General features: G+C 42.0%; 1 protein-coding gene across 3 annotated transcripts in view; it reads left to right on the top strand.

Annotated features, from left to right (window-relative positions):
- Window positions 1-19,329, top strand: part of LOC138161813 (histone deacetylase 9-like) — a 139,401-nt gene that overhangs the window by 56,651 nt on the left and 63,421 nt on the right. For all 3 annotated transcript variants that reach the window (XM_069088758.1, XM_069088757.1, XM_069088759.1), the window contains exons 4-5: window positions 6,400-6,520; window positions 14,026-14,075. In XM_069088758.1, coding sequence (XP_068944859.1) covers window positions 6,400-6,520; window positions 14,026-14,075 — 171 coding nt within the window. The remainder of the gene's footprint in view (window positions 1-6,399; window positions 6,521-14,025; window positions 14,076-19,329) is intronic.

Below are 19,329 nucleotides of genomic sequence, written 5' to 3'. Positions count from 1 at the left end.
CTTCCTTCCTTCCTTCCTTCCTTCCTTCCTTCCTTCCTTCCTTCCTCCCTTCCTTCCTTCCTTCCCTTCCTATATCCCTCCCTCCTCTCCCCCTCCATCTTCATCATCTTTTCTCTCCCTCTGTCTACATGGGATATCATACCCTTACCTGTGGATGATCTGCCCAAATAACTGTAATTTGTGATCCCTGAAACCTTGCACAGGCTAGATTTCTTTCTTAAGGACCATACCTTAAATCCAAATCACTCTGACTCTCACCAATTGGCCAAAAATAGCTCCTAGCCCAATCCTCAGTTGACCAGGATACAAAAAATGGCCAGGATATAAAAATCAGTTGACTTGTGGCTTTTAAAATTCATTATTCTAAATTAATGAAATTTCTTTGAATTTTAGGATAAAAGTGTAATTATCATCACAGTCAGATTTGTAAGGCATTAGGTTTAATAATAATGGAAAATAACAATTTCCATAATGCTTTATGGCTTTTTAAAGTGCTTAACAAATATTATCCAATTTCAACCTGACCCGAGAGATCAGTGTTATTATTAGCCCATTTTACAGATGAGGAAACTGAGGCAGGTAGCATTTCAGTGACTTGTCTAGGGTCGCATAGACACTAAGTGTCCAAGAATGGATTTCAACTCAGGTCTTCCTGACCCCAGGCCCAGCATTCTTTTTGCTGCATCACTAACTAGGGACAAGGTTACTTACTGAGTTGTACCATCATATTGTGAGCACCTGAAAGGACGAACAGCTCCGGGTCAGAAGGTAAATTGGAGAGTGTCAGGTTTAGGGGGTGGAAGAGGAGATGAGTGAAGCAGAAGGAGATCCCCACAGGAAAAGTCCTCTTGAGAGAAAGGAAAGCAAAGAATCTTTTTCTCCATTTGTGAACTGATGTTAAACTCAGAAAGTGTGACTACGATGGCAGCTGTCTCCCTGTGGCTTTTCTTGGTTCACTTACAGTCAGTCAGTACACATCCTTACATTCAGTAAGGGATCCCTGAGGACAGGCAGGAGGGATAAGCAGGAAGGGGCAGGGGCCCCCATCTGCACTGAGTGGCAGCCACACGTATGGGCTTTGTCTCTGTTGACCAACATGTATCAGAAGGGAAAGTTGAGTCATGGTGTTAAACAGGCAGCAATGTGAGGGGAAGGGGGATAAGGGCACAAGCTTCAGCCAACACTCTGAAGGACAAAGCCAGAAGGAGGAGGAGGTGGACAAACCATGGCGCTCCTACAGGGCAGACATTTATGAAGCGCTTTAATTTCACGACCTCATTTGCGTTATCCTCCTTTTCCAGATGAGGAAACTGAGGCTCAGAGATGCTCGTAGGCTTTCCCACAATCATCCAGCTTCTCGAGTGTCAGAGATGGGCCTGGAACCTGTCTCTTTCACACTTGAGTTCCAACATTCTGTCCCGGGATCCAGCCCAGAACTTAGAGGCAGTCTAAAAGACGAATTGCACAGTTCTGACTTTGGGAGGTCCAAATTCCATGGCGCCCCAGCGATTCTAGCTGGAAACCTCTGTTAGGTCAGTTCAGGTCCTTGTTCTGCCAACTTGGGACTGGGGGTGGGGCTGGGAGGGTGGGACCCTATTCCTCGTGGGGTTTGTCAGGACTGTGTTCAATCCACTTTGTCAGTGACTCAAGCAAAGGGCTTTCGCTATTTCCCTCATGAGACTTTTCCACCGGCCAAAATCTCACTGCTAAAAAATGTCCCCCTGGATGTTTGGGGCGAATGTCCTTTTATTCATTTCCTGCCATGAGTTGTCATTCAGCTAATCTTTGGATGACTTCTGGAGAAGGCTTTTTAGACCGAATGGTAACATACCAGGGACACGAGGGCTGTTTACTCACTGGTAAAGAGAGTATCTCATTTGGTCCTCACACCAAACCTATTATTTTTGTGTATGGCTCTAATTTTATTTTATTTCTTCTTAATTTCATGTAAAAAAAAATTCATGTTCATTTTATAAAATTTGAGTTCCAAATTTTCTCCTTTTTTTCTTTTTCCTAGCCCCACCTTGAGAAGGCAAGCAATTTGTTATAGATTATTAATATGAAGTCATGCAAAACAATTTACCATATTAGTCATGTTGAGGGGGAAAAAGACCAGAAAAGAACCCAAGATCAATAACGAAAGTAAAAAAAAAAAGATTATTTTATCTGCATTCAGACTCCCTCAGTCTTTGGTGGGGTATCTTTTTATCACACACACACACATATATATATATATATATATATATGTCATTTTCCTTTTTATCTGATCTCTTTGGGTACAGTCCTAGTAGGGGTATAGTTGGGTCAAAGCATATGCACAGTTTTAAGGCCCTTTGGCATGGTTCCAAATCGTTCTCCAGAATGGTTAGATCAGTTCACATCTCCATGAACATTGCAATGGTGTCCCAGATTTTCTATAGCCCTCCCCACATTGGTCATTTTCTTTTTCTTGTCTATTAGGTTTGAGGTGATGCCTCAAAGTTGTTTTAATTTACATTTCTCTGATTGATAGTGATTTAGAGCATTTTTCTCAAATTACTATAGTTTTGATATTTGTCCTCTAAAAATTGTCTGTTTACATCCTTTGATAATTTATCAAGTGGGGAATGACTTGTATTTTTATAAATTTGACTCAATTCTCTATATAATAGAGAAATGAGGCCTTTATTAGACACTCTGGCTACAAAAAGTAATCCCATTTTCTTCCTAATTTCACCTGCACTGTTTTGGCTTGTGCAAAAATATCAACTTATTGTAATCAAAATTATCCATTTCACATCCTGTAATGCTCTCTATCAATTGACTGGTCATGAAGTCTTTCCTTATCAGTCGATGTGATGAGGAAAATTTTACACGCTCACCTAAGCTGCTTATATCACCATTGATGTCTGTGTCATGTCTCCATTTTGACTTTGTCTTGGTATACAGTGCAAGTGAAGGTGTTGTTCTATACTTAGTTTCTGACAATCTGCTTTCCCGTTTTCCCAGCACTTTTGGCCAAATAGTGAAATCTTGTCCCAAAAGCTGAGATCTTTGGGTTTCTCAAACACTAGACCACTATGGACATTAGCTGATGTGTATTGTGGACCCTGATCTATTCCACTGATCCGCAACTGTTTCTTCGGCAGCACCAGATTATTTTGATGATTACCACTTTATAACACAGTTTGATATCTGGTGCTGCCAAGCCACCTTCCTTCACATTTTTCTTTCCATTAATTCCCTTGACATTGCTGACCTTTTGTTCTTCCAGATAGATTTTATTATTTTTTCTAGTTTTATACATTTTTTTGGTGTTCTTATTGATAAGGCATTGAATAAACAAATTAATTTAGGTAGAATGATCCTTTTTATTATATTGGTTCTGGTGACTCATGAGGAATTTCTCCAGTCATTTAGATCTGATTTTATTTGCATGGGAAGTATTTTGTCATTGTGAGAACCTGGGTCTGTCCTGGCACTTAGGTTTCTGAGTATTTTATATTGTCCGCAGTAATCTTAAGTGGACTTTGTCCTTCTACCTCTTCTTGCTGGACTTTGTTGGTGATTATAGGAATGCTGAAGATTTATGTGGGCTTACATTATATCTTGCCATTTGATGAAGTTGTTAATTTTTTCAACTAGGTTTTGTTTATTTGCCAGAATTCTGTAAGTATGCCATCCTGGCGTCTGCAGAGATGAATAGTTCTGTTTTCTCATCCCTCGTTCGAATTCCTTGCATTTCTTTCCAGTCATTGTACAATATAGAATGAAGGTGCTAATGACAGGCGTCCTGCTTTCATCTCTGATCTTATTGAAAAGACTGCTAGTTTATTCCCGCTATTCATAATTCTGTTATTATACCTGATTTACAGACGAGGATACAGAGACACAGATAGATTAAGAAGGTGGCTTGCCCAGGGTTGCACAGCTTTGAAGTTTCTGTGGCCAGATTTAAACTCAGGTCTCTCTGACTGCAGGGCCAGCACTCTATAACCTGTATCAAATTAAAAATAAAAAATCACAGTGTGGTATTAAAGAGTCCAACTTTCTTAAATGAAATGTGGATACTTTCTGTACCAGATGGTTATTTACAGTCTGCATTAAACTGAAGGGCTGGCAAGGCTCTGGTGAGCATGGAAGCATGGATGGTTCTAATGAAGAGTGTATGTCCTCCCTTTGACCTCTGCAATCTAGCCTGGCAGCCCACCCTGGCCAGATATTGGCCAGACCCTGCCTGGGCTGTGCTGGCTTCTCAGCCTTCCCTGGCTCACAATTCAAATTGTTTGAGGAAATGTTTCTCTGAATATGCTTTTTATTTTTCTAGAAATACAAACGGTCACATTAGGGTGAGTCACAGTGACAAGAACAAACATCTTCATTCTTCCTATGGAATGATTTTCCTTTTTACTTGAATAGTCACAGACAGAAGGGTCCCTGCCTGGGTTCCCAAGGAGCCCCAGTTCTGACCCTTGTGAGTTCATCTCTTCCTGCTGCCATGACTGCCCCGTCCCACAAGGTCTCAGCATTCATCCCCAGGCTGATTCTCAGCATCATCTCTCCCAGCCCTGCCCCTGACCAGGGTCACCCCATCTCTTGGCTTTTCTCTCCTAGCTGAGGAGCAGTTCAGAGGGGCTCACACCTGGACCCCTCCCCCTGATTCTGAGTGACTCACTCTCTAAATTAGCCTGTCTAAACTGTCTGCTTACCCTTCACGTCTCTAGCTTTCACCACCAGCTCCTACTAAAACAGGAGGATCATGGGAATTAAAATTGGGAAGGACTTTAGAGACCCCTAGCCCAGGGATTGTTAACCTTTTCTGGGTCATGGCCTGGACCTCTTGGGCCTGCTGGTGGAGACTATGGACTCTCTCATAATAATGTTATTGTTTTTTTCTTTAAATAAGAATGAAAGGAAATGGGTAGAGATTAGCAAAAAATCTCAGTTAAAACATAGTGAAAAATAAAGATGTATTTTTCCCCATCCAAGTTCTTCCCCTACCAGAAAAAAAAAGCCTCTGAGCTAGTGCAGCCATCTCAGAGAATCAGACCAGTTGGAAAAAAGTGACCTGTGCAAGGTCACACAGTGTGAGGAGCAGAACCAAGCCTTCAATGTAGGACCTGACCTCAGAGGTCCGAGCTGGGACTCTCTTCACTCCCCTGTGCATGTGGTCTAGTAGCTAATACTTATAAAGCGAAATGTTATCAACATTCAAATCTCAGAGAATGCATCAGTTTTTGTTACCTCCACCAGACCAGCTTTTAAAGAAAGTGCACACCATTTATAAGAGCCTACATGGCATAGGAGAGATACTGCTGGCTTGGCCATCAGAAGCTCTGGACCCGAGTCCCAGCTCTAGCAGTGACCATGATGTGACCGTAGACTCTGGGCCTCAGTGTCCTCATCTGTAAACGGTATTAGAAGACCACTTTGGCTGTTTCTAGCTATGACCCGGTGATCCCTCTGGCCATACGATAGAAGGGAGGATGATGGTCACAAAGAAAGGGGGACTGTTTGCATGTTATTAATTGGAGTCTGCTTTAAAGGAAAGGAATTGATTATCTCTCTGTCTCAACTGTGTGAAACTATCAGCCGAGCTTAGGTCCAAGCTGGGAGACAGATCCAAAGCATTAAAAACCAACCTGTGCAATTGATTTGTAATTTGTCCTTCACTGATCTTGATTAGAGCCTCTAAAGAAGGTAGGGTAGCTCCGAACAGGGCGGACAATTATAATGACAAAGAGGGTCTTAATTCATAAATGTGTCTGCCCACCTGTAGCCCACTTGGTCTTTACATTGAAGGCAGGTGGGGGAGGGGGATGGGAGTACTGGCATTGATCAGACATGGAATTTGGAATAGAGATAGCCTGTGTGTGGATCCTCCTTCAGACACTATCTAGCTGTACAATTCTTAACAAGTCATTTCACCTTTCTCAGTTTCCTCATCTGTAAAATGGGTATAATGAGAACACCAATCACTCAGGATTTCTGTGAATACCAAATGAGATGACTGATATAAAGCATTGTGGAAACATAACACTGAATAATTACTGTAGTGATGATGATGGTGATATTCATAAGAAACTCGTCTTTTATGTTAGTGGTTTTTTCCCTACCAGGAAACTGGCTTTTATTAGCTTGCTCCCCTAAGTTAAACAACATCAAAGTCAGGACCTATGCATTCATTTTAAATCAAATTGGAAAACATAAGTAAAGCACTTTCTGAATCTTAAAGTGCTATATAGTTACTAACACTCTCTTATTTTTTCCCATACACTGTTGTGGTACTTGAATAAGCCAAGTAGTGTCTTGGTCTTGCTTGATGAACCTCCAACCTATAATTAACCTTACTCTTTGGGGTCTTATGTTCTTGTCCTTGCTGTCACTGGAGTCCCACCAGCCTTTCTTGTTTTCTTCTAGAGGATCCAAGGTCGAAAAGCTTCTCTAGAAGAATTACACCTGGTCCACTCTGACCATCATTCTCTTCTCTATGGCACCGACCCCTTGAGCAGACAGAAGCTGGACCCCAGGATGCTCCGAGGTGTGTACCCCTGAGAACAGCACCTTCCAGCCTTGCCATTAATATTGTGGGTGTCAGTGTCAAATTCTTGGCAGAGGGTGGGGTCAAAAATCAGCTTTTCCAGCAGCATTGCTGAGGAGAGGGAAAGAGAATGTTACGATTGGAAGCCAATGGAAATGAATCAAATACAGAGATTGGAATCTGACAAGAATGTTCCCTCATATTCGCTTTAAAAATAAAAAGAGCTATTTGGTAACTTTTGCTTTGATAGCATTTGCACAGCCTGAATTAATTATGGACTTGTAACTGGGGATAATGGGAATGGGGGAATCTTCTCTTTTGCTCAGATTTCTAAGCTTTCCAAGGGACTGCTGACAGTCAGGCTTCCAGACACGTCTTTCTTTCCCTTTAGGCCTCATTTTGTTTCTTTCAATTATTTTATCTGTTTTACTGGGAAAAAGCAAAACAAAACAGAACAAAGTGAGGAAGAAAGAAAGAGGAAGAAAGAAAGAGGAAGAAAAAAGAGAGAGAAAAGAAGAGTGAAAGGTGGAAAGAGTGAAAGAAGGAAAGGAGGAAAGAGAGAAAACCTATGGTACACAAAGGGGGTTAAAATTTTTTTTGTCATAATCATAATTTTCTGTTCAGGCACTAGGGGCTCTCTAAGAATGCAGATAAGACCAACTTTTGATCTGCATTGGTGAAGGGAATTTTCAGATTCAGAGTGCCTCGCACCAAAGAAATTGCAGATTTGTTCCTCCCCCCCAAAAAAGTCTTGCAAACAATAACAAAACTATACAATGTGTACCATATTCTTTACTGAAATTGCTTTTCAAATTGTATGTTACATGGCATAACTAATATATTGACAAAAGTAAAATATCCCAGGATTGAGCAAAGGTATCAGGGAGAGATGTCCCTCCTGTTTGGGAGATGACATCACAGAGAGGTCCAGCGGGATTTGGTTTTAAAGTCTATGCGGTGTGCACCTCGCTGTATGTAGAGCATGGGATGGAAATGTTCCGTTTCGTTCTAATGTGAGAAAATACTGAACGTGGGAAGCGTGTGAATCTCTCTGACCAGAAAGTAACTCTTGATTCCTTCTTGGGGGAGGAGGGTCTGGATCTGCTCTGAGTTCCCAGAGTAGAAACTCCCTCCACCAGTTCAGATTTGCTCCTTGTCTGAGACTTAGAACAATACAAAGATGCCCATAAGCTCTTGAGAGGTTAAGTGACTTGAAACCAAGTGTCCATAATAATGAAGCCACCATTGTGCAGTCCTCCTTGTTGATTATTAGTATTAATTATTTCTTTAATTATTGAATAATCAAAGTCACAGTATTTTCTGAAGAGTCAAAATTTAAAATATTAAAATGAGCCAATTGTTTGGAATCTTCCCATAGATTCACTTAAAAAAAAAACTGCTCAAACTATTGGTCACCTTGGGGCGGCTATGTGGCACAGTAAATAGAGCACTGGTCCTGGAGTCAGGAGGGCCTGAGTTCAAATGTGGCCTCAGATACTTAACATAGAAACTAGCAGTGTGACCTTGGGCAAGTCACTTAACCCCAATTGCCCTCCAAAAAGCAAAAAACAAACAAACAAAAAAAAACTATTGGGTCACCTCAATGAAGAGCAAGCAACTCCCAGCAAGGCTTTAATTCAATATTATTCTAAAACAGAAATGAGAAAATTTGGCCTGAGTAATTCTAAAGGGAATCTAGGACTGTGACATTGAAAACTGGCCATCTCTCTGTATAAGAACAAGGGAAAATCAACAGCCAGTCAATTGTATTTGGAGAATTGGGTGGCAGCCCTCAAGTCAGCATTTCAGGGGGAAATTTTGGTGCAGTGTTGTCTGAAAGCCAGACGTTATTAACTTCAAAGACTAAGAACTTCTTGGGACCTATCCATCTGGACATAGAGGAATGGCTCTAAGTTGACATGGCCTAAGCAGCAGAGGCATTCCCCCACCTTTTAAAGACAAGATGGGCCCTGTATTTTCAGAGCCTCCTTTGCTGAGCTGTGTGGAGTGCCGAAAGCCAAAGAGGTAACTGGCCGTGTTGGCTCGTGGGGCTCCTTGAAGCACATCAGAGAAAGCAGCACCCAATGTGTCCTTATGGGGACAAGCAGCCGGAAAGGCAACCTCAAGTAGATTTTGTAATTCTTGATGAAAAATTACCCCTGCAGTCATCGAGTGGTCAGTTCACCAGGATTCGAACTAGCAGCTTCTGGTGCTGGGGTGCTGGGGTTCAGTGTTTTGCATCATATACATTTTAGCATCTTGGGAAAAGTTTCATTTGCCTCCCTCTATGTATGGGTTCTCCAAAGCACCTGCTTTGCTGTAGAATCTTGGAAACAGATAGTTTTTGTATTTAGACCATAATACACAATTCTAGTAACTGGAGCTATCACCCAGACTGTGGTGGCTGAATTCTGACGGACTAAGGTTGTTGGGCTGTGAAGGAGAGCTTCATACTTGTGATGGGTGGTTGTTTTCTTTTAAGTGAAAGGTAGGCTGCAATAGAGTCCCAACACGGCCACAACTTTCTACTCTTCAAACCAACCAATCCAGGCTGGGCGTTAGGCTGTGTCAGATCTGGGGAGAGATAGATGAAGGACAGCGCAGTTGTTGGGACGAGCTTGTCCTGATTTCGTATGAGCTCTGGGAGAAGTCTGAAAACAGGCAACACCACTTTCAACTTTTAAAGGAAAAAAATATGCCTAGGTGGAGATTGCAGCTTAAGCATAGATGTTAATGCAGCTGTCTCTTTTACATAACAGATTTACAATTTCATGTGTAATCATCTTTTTAAAAGGTCCACTTTGTTATGGAGATGATTATTTTATTTCATAAATTAAAAAAAAGCTTTAAAAGGTGTGCTTTTAAAAAAGTACAACTGGTAATGAACTAGGTGATTGATTTTTATAAAGCACGTGAAAATGGTTTTGGAAATGAGACTCTTTCTGCCTCTGTCCTTGGAGTTAATTGATGAGCCCCAAGCAGAATAAGGAACCTCCCCAGTCTTTACCACATATGTGACCTTGTGAAGGGCACTTTTGCTCTGTGGCCTCAGTTTCTTTTTATGTAAAAAGAAAAGGTAGGACTATTTGACTTCCAAGTTCCCATTGAGCCCTAAACCTATGACCTTATTAAAGTTCCATCAGGAACTCAAGGGAGGCAGATGGATGAATTTGGATGCCATACCATGTTATAGAACAAGGAACAAGAATGATCATTTGCAAATAAATAAAATCTTTGATCACTAAGAGAGATTTTTATTTTTAATTGGTTTTCTGAAAACAGTAGTTTTCAGGGGTCCCAGGATTCAAATATGAAGATGCATTATTGACCCATTTCATTAGACCATGCTCTAATTTTGATATTCCAGGAAGATATGGAAGAACTAAGAAAATCAGAGAAAGGTTCAGAATAAAATGCTGCTAAAAGTTAAGGTAAATGATTTCTCATTTTCAAGCAACATCAGTCTCGATGACAGGGACAAGACACCTGAAGCCCAATGCTTTTGTTACTTATTTTTTCTCTAAGTGAATGTTTTCTTTCCATTTAAACTTAGTCAGAATTCTCCAGGTAGTGCAGTCGTGTAGGGAGAGCCTTTCTCCTGCGATCAAAGGCTCAGAACTCACTGCTCTTGGAACGCTGGGTATGTCATCTAACTTCCCTTGGCCTTGGTTTCTTCAACTGAAAAGCTGAGAAGGGGCTGGCTCTGGCGTCCTTTCCAGTTCTCAATCTGTGACCTTATGGATCCTCACTCAGTGCTCAAGGATGTCCATCTATCATCACTTACTCTTACCATAAGTGTTGCTTTTTAAATTTTCACATATATTACTCGAAAAATATGTTAATTTTCCAACTGTCTTAAAATCAAGTTTCTTAGTTTGGGGCTTACATTCTATTCACAGCAGTATTATCCCCACACCTCACCCCTCTAATATGATGTCTCTGTTCCCTAAAGGTGTTATGTATGAGGCAAATTGAATGTAGACACACACAACACATATAATGTCTATTTTGGGTGTGTAAACAAGACAGCTTTTCTCTGTATGAGGAAACACAGGATTATTGCTTTCATTTGGTGAATGAATAAGGGTCAAATAGGAGGGCTAAACAGATCATTGAAGGACTGATCAATGTTTTTCCTCCCTTCCTCTGAGAACATCAGGTTTGGATACTGGATCACCACCTAGAACCTGCCATTGGGGTGCCCCTTTCTGCTTGACTGCCAACATCTCTTATCACCTCAGGGATGGGGAGATCTCCACTTGCATGGACAATACAGTACTCCATGACATGGTGTCAGACCACTCAACCAAATAAGTTTTAAAAATCCATTATGTACTCTTGTGAAAAGAAGAATGGATTTTTGTCTAATTTCATGGTGCCATGCAGATATCACTGAAAGAGAAAAATCTTTCCTTGATTCTTTATGGTGCTTCTCAGGTCTTTTTTGTGGGTGTAAGTAACATTTCTCCCACTTACTCACTCTTACAGTGTATTTCTTGAAAAGTCTTCACCGACTACCAAGTGAATGCCTAAGGAAACCTCTTGATGTGCAGAAATATCTGTGTGTGTGTCTTGCTTTTCATGTCAATATTCCCATTTTAAATTGTCGGCTGATAGATTTCTTCTCCATCAGCTTCCCATCTGGCTTTCAAATAATATTCCAGTCCTTGCTAGGATTATCTCACTGGGGCATCTAAATAGTCTTCCCCACCTCCTTCTTGGACCAACTTTTCCCCCACTTCCCATATGTTAGGAATTGCATTTTAAAAAATCTCCTCAGATAATTTACTATTTTCAAAATAGCCTTTCTTATCTGTCACTGAAACTCGCTGAGACCTTGGCTCGCATGGAATGAGAATTCCCCCCCAAATCTGTTTTTAATTTGGATTATGTTATTTCTCTTGATCTGTACTGGGACAAGTGAAGTGTGCTGGAATTAGGAGTCGGGATTCATGGTACAATTCCATCACTGATTGGCTAGGTGACCACTATTTGACATAGATTCCTCATGTGGGAGAGGCCAATGCCTTGGGCCTTCCTCTTCATGAGAGGACACTTTCAAGGATCCTTGATTCCTTTGATATGGGTACTCTCTTCACTGCTGTGTACATAACTTCCTTCTAAGTTGTTGTAACCAAAATTAAAAAAAAAATCGTTCATCTGATGATGGCCCACAATTGCAGATGATTATCTTCGTACTTAGCTAGGCTGACCATTGAGTAAAAAACACACAGTCCACCATCAGCTCTCACTTGAAGCTTTGCACATTTATGGAGTCAGAGAATCAGAATTAGTGTTGGAAGGGAACTTAGTCCAACCATTTCATTTTACAGGTGAGGAAACTGAGGTCCAGAGAAATGGAATGATGATAAATGTGTTCATATTTGTGAAGCATTTAGCATAGTACATAGCACACTGTAAACACTTAATAAAACCTTGTTCCTTCCTCCCCCTCCCCAAAGCCATCAGTGCTGAATAGCCAATCCAGGATTTGAACTCTGCTTGTGTGACACCAAATGTATCCATAATATTACTGTTAGTAGTATCTGTGAAAGCTTGTGTCCCCTTGGCAGATGCTTCAAGAATCCCTGTTGTCAGAGGACGAACTGATGACATTCTTCAGGGCCCTGTGGCTCTTCGATTCTCTCTAGACATTAAGTAAATGAAGGAAAAAGCTGGTCTCCTGGTCAGATGGAGTCCTCAATTAGTGAGTTTTGTGTGGCTACTACTGGATCTTCTTTCTGCCTAATCCATTTAGTCTAATTAAATTAGGGGGAGTGTTTAATAAATGGATCTTGACCACCTCCGAAATATGCACCATAAAAGTGGGTCTGCATGTTTTATAAAATATTGTCTTGAAGCATATGGAAAAAGACAATCCTTTGATCAGTATAACTGGTCTAAGATGTCATGCTCAACTAAGGCTTTCCATGGATAGTTGAGCCATTTAAAGTGAAGTCTAAAGCAAACTGAAAACTTGAAATCCAGAAATCAGATGTGTGGCTAATTTTTAAATCATGGTAAAGTATATTTGCATATACAAGCAGGAGTCAGAAATGCCGTGTATGAAAATGTCCCCTCTCCAATGCTCACACTCTGGAGTGCCCACATGAACAAGAAGCCGTCATGGAAAGCTCTGAGAAGGATGCCCAATCAAGCAGGAGCTGGTAGAGCCTGCATGGAGTGAGGCAAGCTTAGCTTCAGTCCAAGGGCCACACTGGAGGACCTAGGTGGCCACATGTGCCCCCACCCCTGGACCCACCCATCTAACCTAAGCCTCTGTTTCCACATAACCAAAATGATGGTATGTAATGGTAATGGAATTTAAAGATCCCCCTGTATTGGCTTGGTTTTTGGATTGATTGTGTTAAAACCCCGAGCTTGTGAATCCCACTTGTGGGATGGAGTTGTTGAAAAGAGTGCTGAATTGGGAGGAGCTGGTGATGTAAATTTAGAGAGACACAAGAAAAGAGAGGCAGAAGAACTTTTTGGAAGCAGCATCTTGGAGGCAGAGAGAGATAGAGAGGATTGCTGAGGGCCAGTTTGAATTGCCCAGGACTTTTGAGAGCTGCCATCCAGAGATGCCCAGGACTGAGGAGACATGGCTGTTTTGCTGGTACTTTGTCTGTCTGTTTCGATGTTGTTTTGCCAAATTTGTCCACTGGTGAAAGACAGTCCTGTTGTTGCAGAAGAGTTGGAACCTTGCTGTTGGTTCAGAAGACCTGAAGAAGGGTTTTCTTGTTGTATGTTTACAGAAATCCTGGAAGAGGGTTTTTTGCTAATGTTTTCAGGGGCTCTAGGACTGTTCTGCAGACAGAGAATGAATTAATGAAGACACTGACAGTGTATCTTGTGGCCTTGCTAAGCTTTGTCTCCCCAGGAACAAAGATTGCTGAGAACTTGCCTCGGGTCAAGATGAAGAAAAGACCTCCATTTGGGTATTAAATGCTGTGCTTAAGCTTGTTCTAACTCTGGGGTAGATTCAATTGTGACCCAAAAGGGGGGGGATTTTTTACTTTTTTGTGCTCTGTGATTGAACAAATGAATGTACTTTACTTATGGTTGGAAACTAATCTCCATTTGAGAAGAGGGGCTTTGTGGTTGACCAAATGAATGTACAGCCTAGGGGTGGAGTATTACTTAGAAGAGGATCTTTGGGATTGACAAAATGAATTATAATGTCCAGGGGTGGAGTAGTACTTGGAGATAATTGAATTTTACTTGGTGAATGCTGTATTTTGAATTATGCTATATTTTTATTTTCTCTGTTCTTAATTTTTCACTGAATAAAATGGAGAGCACCTATGCTGGTATTTTGAACCTTGGGAAGTTGCCTTTGCTTGGCATTACATGGCATTGGACTGAATAACCGCTAATTCTGCCCTGGCTCTCAGTTTATGATTCCATCTTGTTAGAATTTCTCTTCAGCACCAAGTGCAAAAAGGAAAGACTGTCTTGACCTTGTGCCTTGTGTTCACTTCTGTCCTTTCTCTTTCCTTCCCCAGGGGACACAGCACAGAAGGCCTTCTCCTTGCTGCCTTGTGGTGGACTTGGGGTAAGGATGAGCTTTTGGGCTCTAAACTCACAAGGAACATAGCTTCTCCCACCTAGCTTCCATTGCTGCTCAAGCTACGTCTCTTTCTTGGTGAAGTGTCCTCTGGAATTTTAGGAGCATCACAAGAGACTTGAATATAACTCGGCAGCTGAACTAACTTTTCAAAGAGCTGAGTTCATTATATTCCAGATGAAAATGGCCAAGCTTCAGAGAGTCTGGTGCACAATGGGCAGCACTATGTGATAACCCAGGGGCCATTTCATGGTGCTCACCCTAAATTGTTAACATAGACTTGTTGACCTGTGATATTTATACCACACCTTAAGGACCTGTTTGTCTTGATGTGATATATAAACAAGGGCCTCTGAAAGTCTGTATGTTCTCAGATCATACTCAAAGCACTCTAACAAACGAATTTGGGCATTAACAAAGAATAAAAGAGGCTACTATCTGAGAACTTAGACATAATACTTAAAATAATATTTCCCCCTAGGAAGCAAAATGCTGAGCAGTCTGGTCTTTTCATTTTCTTCTCTCCTTTTTAATGAAGTTAGTGTTACCAAGGAAAGGTAACTCTTTCCCCTCCTTGACTCCCCATTCTCCATGTTACTTTCTGATTGAGACCAGGCCAATAGCAACACTGAATGGGGCCCCTGACAGCATGGTGCTGATGGACATCTACAGATGGCCAAGTTGGTGATGTTCTTTTAGAAACATCCCATGGTTTTCATCTTCAAAAATTACACTGAAGTCTCTGTGGATTAGCAACAACAGTATCTCCTGGGCCTGTTTTCCAATTTTCAGAGTCAAAACTAGGGAGTCACAGGACTTTGTTTCAAGGCCCAAAATGTAGATATAGTAATTGTGATTCTTCAGTAGCATGGAAACAAAAGAACTTAGTACTTAGTTGGTGAGACGGAAAATGGGAAGAGCCAGATAGCTGGTTGGGTTGAACTCTCCAAACTCTACATTTAAACAAAAGCAATAACAAAAAAATGAATCAAAGACCTGAAGAGACCTTCATGCAGCTTGCCCTTGTCTCAAAAATTCTGAATTATGGATCTGTTAGTGTGGCCTATGAAGTAACTCACCAGTGGACAGACTTTCTTGGTCCACTATATCTAGGCTGCTTTCCATACTACGGTGATCCTACCTTATTAGGACAGAATTAACTGTTATTATTGTTGTAAGGACATAAGCTATGTGGTAACATGGCTTGAGATGGATAAAAATAATACAGCTAAGAATAATCTCTTGGGAGAAAGATGTGTTTCCATTGGTTTCTGCTCTTACTTTTTGACATCTCAAACAGTCATTTTAAGGTAACCTAAATTCTGTCCAATCAACATTTCACAATCATCTACTGTGTGCACAACATGATGTCAGGTTCCATAGGTACAAAGATAAAAATCAGACTGGTTTTTCCTTGTAGATCACCTTTTTCTCTTGGAAATAGAGGCAAGAAGGGCGGCTAGGTGGCACAGTGAATAGAGAACCTGCCCTGGAGTCAGGAGGAACTGAAATCAAATCCAGCCTCAGATACGTAACACTTACCAGTTGTGTGACCTTGGGCAAGTCACTTAATCCCAATTGCCCTACCTTCCCTCTCTGAAAAGAAAAGAAAAGAAAAGAAAGAAAATAGAGGCAAAAGGAGGTTAGCATGTACCCAGATTGATCTCTAGAAATGTGAGCTCATAGGGAACAGGACTGGAGAAGCCTTCATCTGGCTTGCGTTGCCATCAGACCTGAGTTTTCAAAGAATCTAAGGATAATGAAAGATATAGATGCAAAGGACATATTTGGGGGGAAGTGTTGGCTTGTGAGGGTTCCAAGTTGGACAAAATTAGACCCACCAATAGAGAAGGCTCCAGTTTTGCAGTCAATAGTCTGAGAACTTTCTTTTGAGAGTTACAGGAAACATGGTGGCGATTTTGAAGAGATCCAACTTGGTCTAGTCCTTTAAAACTCTGCAAGAAGTAGATGGACGCTCTAGGGAATCTGTGAGCCCTTGCAAAACTTTGGGGCATTCAGAGATCTCCTGAAGGACTAAGTCTTTCTTGGACATAGCTCTAAATTTACCCTCTCAAGGTAGACCATACCATAAAACGCCACATTCAAGTACAGTGTATGTGCTAATCAGAGGAGCAGAGAAGCACATGGGATGGTGCCCTTGGGAAACTTGCGCCTGCTGCCAGAGCTCGCAGGGATTGACCTGTGTCAAGCCCAATAGCTTTAAGCGTTTGGATGTTCCTTGGGAGTTGCCCAGGTAATTATAATTAGTATCAACTTCATAGGATTCTGAGGTTTATACGTAGACCCACTACAGGCTGAAGTGTTTCAGATATGTTCCTACAGGACTATTAAGTAGACCTACTAGAGACTCTGTCCTCGGAGCAATCTTTGTCATTGTAATCCCAGCACCAAATTTTGTAGGTGCTTCATGAATACTTGTAGATCAGACACTATAAGGATGAACTGAAGGAATTGAGGGTGTTTAGCTGGAAAAGAAAAGAATTGGGGAGGAGCAGGATACTTGCCTTCTAGTTTTTAAAGGTCTATTGTTTGGAAAAAAAGATTTCACTTTTTTTTGTGTGGCCTCAGAGGGCAGGATTAGGAAGAATGGGTGGAACTACAAAGATGTAGACTGAGGCATGATGTCAGGAAACACAATTCTCACAAGAGCAAGAACTGTATCTAAGTGGAATGGCTATTTTAGGAAGTGGTGGCCTCACCCTCCTCGAAGCCCTAGAGATGGGAACTGAAAGACCCAAGCAAAGACTGGAGAATCACTTCTGGATGTTACAGAGAGGCTTCTTTTGGATTCTTGGCGGGCTTTGAGTGGGACACATTGGAGTGGAGGTCTGCTGAGAAATTGCAATTCTGTAATTCTGGGAAATGGAAAGATGTCTTTTTTCATTGGCTATTCCAGAGGTGCAGATCAGACAATGTCACGGCTGTATTTGACTGAAAAGGGTAAGAGTTTGGGTGCTCCTAAATTTCTTTGTTGTAGCTAAGATCTGAGTAAGTTATGCTGCTGTGATACCTTAGAGCCAGAAAGGATTTCAGCGGCCCTTTAGTCCAGGCCCCTGGATTTTATAGAGGGGGAAAGAGAGACCCAGAGACCTGAAACAAAGATAGTAAGTGGCATGAATGAGATTTGAACCTGGGTCTCCTGACTCCATGGACTTGTGCACCCTCCCATTTTCAGGAGTCTGATAATGAAGTTGGTAACGAAGGGAAACAGGAAACAGACACCAGAAAGGCCTTGGCTCCAACTGTACCAAATGTCTCCTTAAAAATAGCATTTGCTCCCCTGCCCATCTGACCTGCCACTGTGTGAAGAAATCTTGAAATCATTTCTCAGCCTTGTTTTCCCCCCTTTCCTTGATAGGCCCAGAAAACCACAAGGGCAGGGACGAGCAGGCTTTTATGATAATGTCGTCATCAGCTCCCAGCTTCAAAAGCTTCTGCCCCTTTTGAGTTGTCATTTATAACTTGGAACTGAATCGACCCATAATTCCCCTGATACACTTAGAGAAATTGATAACAGACCCCAGGCTCCTTTTATGGCTCCGAGGAGGCCACTCCAATCGCATCACTATTGGCAGGCAATATTATTTTTTGACATGCTTGTAAAAGTATAAAGGGGCTTATGGCATCTGTTTAGATGAGCAATGCTCTCTCAAGCTGTGCAGGGCTTTATGGGATGCGATTAGGGAGCAGCCCAGGGAATATGGTGTTTGCAAACAGGATATGATTTTATATAAGTTTGGGTTTCAGGCCCTCTTCCCCAGGGGCTGCCCTGCCGACAGCAGAGAATTCCACTTTTATCATTTGACAGGCAGGCTTCCAGTGCCAAGAGGGCGGAAACTAAACCGGGTCCATAGGCAGTGTCAGACCTCAACTGGAGAGAAGGGAGAACAATTCCCCGTGTGGAACGGAGGGTAATCTGAAGCAGGGATGGGCTGCACACAGCTCAAGATGTGCCAAGGAGCGGCGGATAGATGGGGTTTCACAGAGAAGCCATTGCAGCGCCCTGGATCAGTATGGAAACCTGGGGCCAGATTTTCATTAACCAGCCTCACTTCCCCCCCTCACATTCAATTTGAGTACATCTAGCCTTGACACTTTATGGTAATGAGATGACGTCATTCACATTGGGGTCTGGGAGGCAGAGGGAATCTGGGGCCCATTCTCATTGGAAATGGAGTTCTTAAAAAACAAAAGATTCAGGGTATGCTGCGGATAGAAGAGATGCTGCCAAGATCGAATTGGCAGAACTTTGAAACTGATTTGGATGGGAGAGGAGGAGGCAGAGGGGGAGAGTGAAGTGATATTCAGAAATGACCCCAAGGTTTTAGGCCAGAAGGGGGTAGTGCTGGGTGGTGTTGTCTTGCAAAGGAAAATTCTTTTTTTCTGCTCTCACCATAGTTGCACTTGGTTATCTGAAGTTAAAGATGCTTTGATTGACCTCTGATCTTATCAATGTTGGTACTCCCACCACTGGTGCAAATTCTAATGTGTCCAAACCTTCTCATCCTGTATATTTCTGGTCTGTATCCTCCTGTAAACCCTTCATGGCAGAGATTCGGGAAAGAGGAGGGAGATCTGCCCAGTGAAGCCTTTCTCTAACCTCTCAACATTTCACATAGAGTAATGGAACATATGGGCTATCCATGTCTTATCTCACACATTTTTGGGGACAGATCTGATGATGTCCTAGACATCCAGTGTTCTACACGTTTCTGTGTTGATGTTGTTTTGTTGTTTACACATGGCCCCCACACCCCCCACCTTGTCATTGGTGCTGCTGTCATCTGGAAGGGCTTGTATGGAGCCCTTTAAGGTTTGCCACACATTTGACATATTCACAGATTTCATCTGATCCTCCATGGGCCAATCTGGTGCCCTACTGGTGGTCCTAAATAATAATTACTGAGGCAGAAGCATGATACAATAGGAGTCAGAGAACCTGGGTTCAAATACTATCTGTGATTCTTTCTACCCACGAAAAGGCAGGCGAGTCACCAGACCCGCATGGGCCGTGGTACTTTTATTTGTACAACAAGGAGTGTGGCTGCAGTGGCCTCTGTGGCCCTTCTGTCTCTGCACTCTGTGGTCCTGCCATCTTCACAGGAACCGCCATGTGTTAAGAGTGTCAAGAGAGGAAAATTGTTGCTGAAAGAATGGCTTTTGTATGTCAGGGAGGCGGTTGGAGGCATCTGACCTGCTCTCTGCCTCCCAGCTCCTGCTC

The sequence above is a fragment of the Petaurus breviceps genome, unplaced genomic scaffold (genome assembly GCF_028583685.1).
Source record: "Petaurus breviceps papuanus isolate PSGF00001 unplaced genomic scaffold, PetGlider_PUasm1.0 185, whole genome shotgun sequence".
NCBI classification, from domain to species: domain Eukaryota; kingdom Metazoa; phylum Chordata; class Mammalia; order Diprotodontia; family Petauridae; genus Petaurus; species Petaurus breviceps.
Note: the sequence above shows the minus strand (reverse complement) of the source record. Positions and strands in the feature narration are given on the sequence as shown.